Source organism: Buceros rhinoceros, unplaced genomic scaffold (genome assembly GCF_000710305.1).
Source record: "Buceros rhinoceros silvestris isolate BGI_N320 unplaced genomic scaffold, ASM71030v1 scaffold40877, whole genome shotgun sequence".
Classification (NCBI taxonomy): domain Eukaryota; kingdom Metazoa; phylum Chordata; class Aves; order Bucerotiformes; family Bucerotidae; genus Buceros; species Buceros rhinoceros.
The window spans coordinates 5,523-10,411 of record NW_010422309.1 but is presented as its reverse complement, the minus strand read 5'-3'; the positions used below and the strand labels follow the sequence as shown (position 1 = coordinate 10,411).

Genomic DNA, 4,889 nt, shown 5'->3' with positions numbered 1-4,889 from the left:
ACGGCCCTGCTGGAGCCAGGGCTTGTCAGAGTGTGTCGTGCTGTTCAGGGCCTGTTCGTACCCCTGGATTAGTGTGTTCTACCCTGTTTTTTCTCCGGGAGATGGGGGGGGAGGGGGGTGGGGAGCTGCTGGGGCTCCACCTTCGAGTTGGTCTTGGTGGGTGTAGGGGCCGTGAGGCGGGTGTAGGGCCCCCGAACCTGGGCTGCCAGCCCACTTGTAGGTCTTGGAGAAGGGCATTTACTAGCAAAAGCCAGCGTGAGCAGGTCCCTACAGAATCTAGGTTGTCGTGGTGGCGTTTGGTGCGTGGTGAAACTAGGTGGGAGCATCTCACCAGGGGCGATGTAGTCTTTGTGCCTGTTTCATGTAGCTCCCACCAGACTCCCAAGTACGTTGTGGTTCTGAGCATTTAGAGGCTGTGGAGGGTCTAGTAGCCATGCTGACATCACCTAAATCGCTCACAAAACTTCAAATATTTCAGTATTATCTGGCTTTCCCCTCCCCACAAATCCTTGGTTTTGACCTATGATGTGTTCAGGAAGTTTCAGCTAACTCGAGGCACTTACTGCTGGGCTGTTCAGTTAATTATACTAATGTGGTTAAAACATACTAATGTTGCTTGTCTGCATTCCATGCTATTCTTGCATGTTTGCCTATGTTTTCTGTTGGAAAGTAGCTGAATGTTCAGACACTGATTGCAAAACCTTGTTTTGAAATACAATCTTGAAAGCCTTTTTCTGTCCAGGTGGTCCCACTGACAAGATAAAGTTTTTGTAGTTTTATGTCCCGAGTCTGTATTTGAGATTCTGAATTGCACCCAGAGCTGTAGGAAGTGCTGGAAAATCAGCAAGGGAAAAGCAGAGGCGCAGGAGAATAACTAACTGCACACCACTTTTGAAATACAAGTTTTGTAAGGAAGAAAATGGAGTTTGCTGCTTGTGTTTTTTCTTTCTTGACTTCCTACTTTGTCCCCTTCAGCTTTTCTTTCAGAGTGTAACTGCTTTGTACTGGTACCGATTTTGCAGGCCAATTGTTGATCTTGAACACGTTGCCTAAGCCTTTTGTCTGTCTGCCTGTCTTTGGGATGACCGCGCCTGATCGCCACGAAGCTAAAGTTGTAACTGCAGTGGAAGTGAGTTCCCTGTGGTTCAGAAGCTTTGTATATGGGTGACTTAAAAACTCACCTAGTTTTTTTCTCCTTGTTTCAGATGGAAAAGAAGACTGCCTGGCTTCTGGTTTGCACCTAGCTGGGGCTGAATAGGCTTAAAGGAGACGACAGTGCGAGTGAGCAGCGCCAGGCCTCTTTGCCAAGCAAGGCTTTGCTCCGTAGAAAAGAAGAAATGAATCCCACAAATGATGATGCAGTGTTTGGGACCATTTTTGACTGGGACTATCTCCTATGGGAAGTTCGTTTGGCATTTTTAGCTGCTGGATTTTTAATTTACTTGGGAGTATTTCTTCTGTCTCATGGATTGTCTTCATGGACAAGTATGACTTACCGTGCCTTGAATGCAAAGGAGAAGGTGTTCTGGAATATGGCAGTCACACGTGCGGTGTTCGGGCTTCAGAGTTGTGTAGCTGGGTTATGGGCTTTGCTCATAGATCCTGTTTTTCATGCTGACAAAGTGTATTCACAGCAGAAGTGGAGTTGGTTTAACTGTTTAATAGCTGCTGGATTTTTCTTGCTTGAAAATGTAGCTGTTCACGTGTTCAACATTATTTTTAGAACATTTGATGTGTTCTTGGTAGCTCATCACTTGCTTGCTTTTGGTGGCTTGGCTGGTCTTATGATTAATGTGAAATCGGGACATTATCTGCCTTTGATGGGAGCGTTGCTAGAGATGAGTACTCCCTCAACGTGCATTTCCTGGATGCTTCTAAAGGTAAGATCGTGATGATTTTTCAATTGTGTTTGTAACAGCTTTCATGCAGCTCACGTGTCCGTAATCCGTGTGGTTTGTCTAGCTGGCTTTCCCACAGGACTGCGTTCTCCTGACTGATACCCATGTTACCAAGATACCTGCTTTTGTCACGGTGGTATTTTTGTAGTCATTTTTCATTTGGGATGCCATATGCATGTGGAATATCGTAGCTCTACATGGAAAAAATGCCTGAGAGCGTGTGTATGTGCAAGCGGGATATTCGCCTTAGTTCTACCAATCCCTCAGTTCCTTATCTTGAAGTAATAATCTTACTTGTGCATTCTCTCTGTTCTTGTTTTCCTAGGCTGGCTGTGCTAATACCTTCTTCTGGAAGGCAAACCAGTGGGTGATGATCCACCTGTTTCACTGCCGCATGATTCTTACTTACCACATGTGGTGGGTGTGTATTTTCAACTGGAATTCTGTGATAGAAAATCTGGGACTTCTTCATTTTACTGTTTTATTCTCGGGATTATTTGCCGTTACGCTGATTCTTAACCCCTACTGGACATACAAAAAGACTCATCAACTCCTCAGCCAAACTGACTGGAACTTTGAAAATAAAGCAGTGGGAAATGGAAAAATGAATAGTGAAACCCATCAAAAGAAGAGGATGTAACGCTGAAACAGATGTTTCCTAGCAGGGCAGTGGAAGAGCAGCAGAAGTAACTCTTTGCCCGTGGACTAGAAGCTGATTAACACAGGGATTCCTCGCTGTATGCAGCAGAAGCATGTAGAAGCATTGTTTGTGTTTTATATGTGCACACGCATAAAATCTTCAACCTCATAGTTGTGATTTGTGCCAACAGTTTTGTCAGGTTGGGCAGTATTTCATGATGCAGTAGGGATGTTCTCTTTAAGGGCATCCTTTGTCCTAATGCTTCAAAGAGTCTGAATTCAAAGTTAATTTGTCTATTAAGCTCAGCTTGAATCAAGTTTAGCTTGAATCCTGTTTCATATATGTCAGAGATACTGGAAATTATGATGTTTAATAAGAACAATTATGACCCAAGTTAGGTATGCATGGGTACCTAATTGCTGTGTGCCATTAAATCATTCCAAGTGGCTGAATTTGTCAGTGGTGGAATGCAGTCATGGCTGGAGTTTGGGGTGAGTTTTTTGGTCGGGTGTTTTTTGGTTTTATGTTTTGTCTTTTAAGTGCGCTTGAGGAAGATGGAGAGAACTACTTGAGTGTTCTCTGTTGAAGTGAGTTGCAGTTTCCCAGTTGCCTGCAGTAAGGGAGGAGTTCACATCTACCACAAACGTGGGTGTGGATGCATGCATTTGTTATCCTGGTGGCCTAGCTGGGTAGTCCTTTCTGGTCTTGAAATCAGTGATATACAGGAGGCGACAGAATGTTTGACTCTCTTTTGTCCTTGAGAAGATAGATTGCCAGTTCATTCAGATTCTCTGTAGGTCCCACATGTGTGGTCCTACAGTTAGTTCCACTAGTGCTTCTGTTCCGGTTCCTCTTATGTTTGGTTAGCACTTTAGAATCTGAGATAGCTTCTCTGTGGAGGAAAGCCCATGTCACTGTTAGGAGTTCAGCTGTTCTAGTATTTATATTTTGCTTTGAAGAACATACAAAGTGACGCTAACAATCTTTTGCACTTTATCTGCCTCATCACTAAATCTTTCCTTGACCTAAGGAACGGGGTTGTGTTTTAGACAGGGCCTTCGCAAATTGTGATGGCTGTCCTCCCACTCATAGTACTGGTCTGGTGGTTCGGGGGTGAAATCCAGACAGCGGATGGAGGTGTAAATATCCCGATGGAAGAGAGTGACGCCTAGTGGCAGGAGAATGACAAAGATCCCACTTTGTTTTGGTGCACTGAACTAGTGGGATAAAAAGCCTGTCATTTGCAACTTGGACGTCCAGTGTGATGTGACCGCTACACAGATTTATTTTGCAGAGTAGTGAGACTGGACAAGGCCAAGCCGTGAAGAATTTTAGGTTGGGGCATGTGTTAGAAGCTTTATGTCCTGATCCATGGTGGCGCATACTGTTTAAAATGTGTAAGGGAAGCAGTGTTAGGTGTAAACAACGCCATTTAATGAGGTTTTGGTGAGGATGTATTTGGTTTTGTTCTGAGGAAGGGAGGAGGTTAGTGGTCAGCTTGCTGTGTTCCGTAATTCATTTTACATGAGCACAGAGTTGAAGAGTTGCTCTGTGAGGGAGAGGAAACTCGCTACTATTAGGTCACACGTGTATAGCCTGATCTTGATGATGAAGTGGTGGTGAATATCTGGAATTGCCTCTTCAGAATTAGGCTGAGAGGGTCATTGTGATTTTAAGCAGCAACGCTGTCTGTTCTCCTGCTGGTATTTGCTAGAGAAAACATAAATGTTGTGCTACCTTCTTATTTCTAAGCGGGCCAGCAAGAGGTTGCAGTGTTTTGGCAGTGGCCACATCCCATAGAGACAGGGATTTGCTAAGGCTTGAAATTATGTACTTATCCTTGAGGGGTTTTGTGGGGGAGACCAGTGTTCAAAGTCTTTCAGAAGAAAGCAGAATTCCTTGGAAACAGAACGCAAACATGGATCCAAATGCATATTTTGCAGAATCCAAACTCCCTGGCAGGAGTTCCAAGCGGGGAAGCAGAGGGTAAGTCACTAGATATCACAATGATGTTGTGTTCTCTGCAGCTTAAAACTGACAAGGTTTGGATTCAGTAAAACAAGGTAATAATTACAGAACTTCCAGCTACAGAGTGTTGAAGAATCCTAGCAGAAAATGGAAGCACCAGAAGAGAACTGAGTTTCAGCAAGGTGTGTAATTCCTGTAGGGGTTGGCTAAAGGAGAAGTTTCTGCGTGCTGAAATGAAAGAATAGGGAAGGTTGGGGTTATTAATGACTTTGGGTCTGGAAACAGATGATGGGTGGTCCAAGCAGACAGGTGGCTAGTTATTTCAGTGGCACAACACTTCAGGAAAGTGTAATATTTTTAATTTGTGTCATGTTAAGTGAATT

General features: G+C 44.1%; 1 protein-coding gene across 1 annotated transcript; it reads left to right on the top strand.

Annotated features, from left to right (window-relative positions):
* Positions 1-1,337: 1,337 nt before the first annotated feature.
* Positions 1,338-2,538, top strand: CLN8 (ceroid-lipofuscinosis, neuronal 8 (epilepsy, progressive with mental retardation)). The gene is given in 4 exon segments (XM_010139986.1): positions 1,338-1,737; positions 1,740-1,789; positions 1,791-1,880; positions 2,224-2,538. Coding segments are annotated over 4 exon segments (855 nt in total).
* The last annotated feature ends 2,351 nt before the right edge of the window (positions 2,539-4,889 follow it).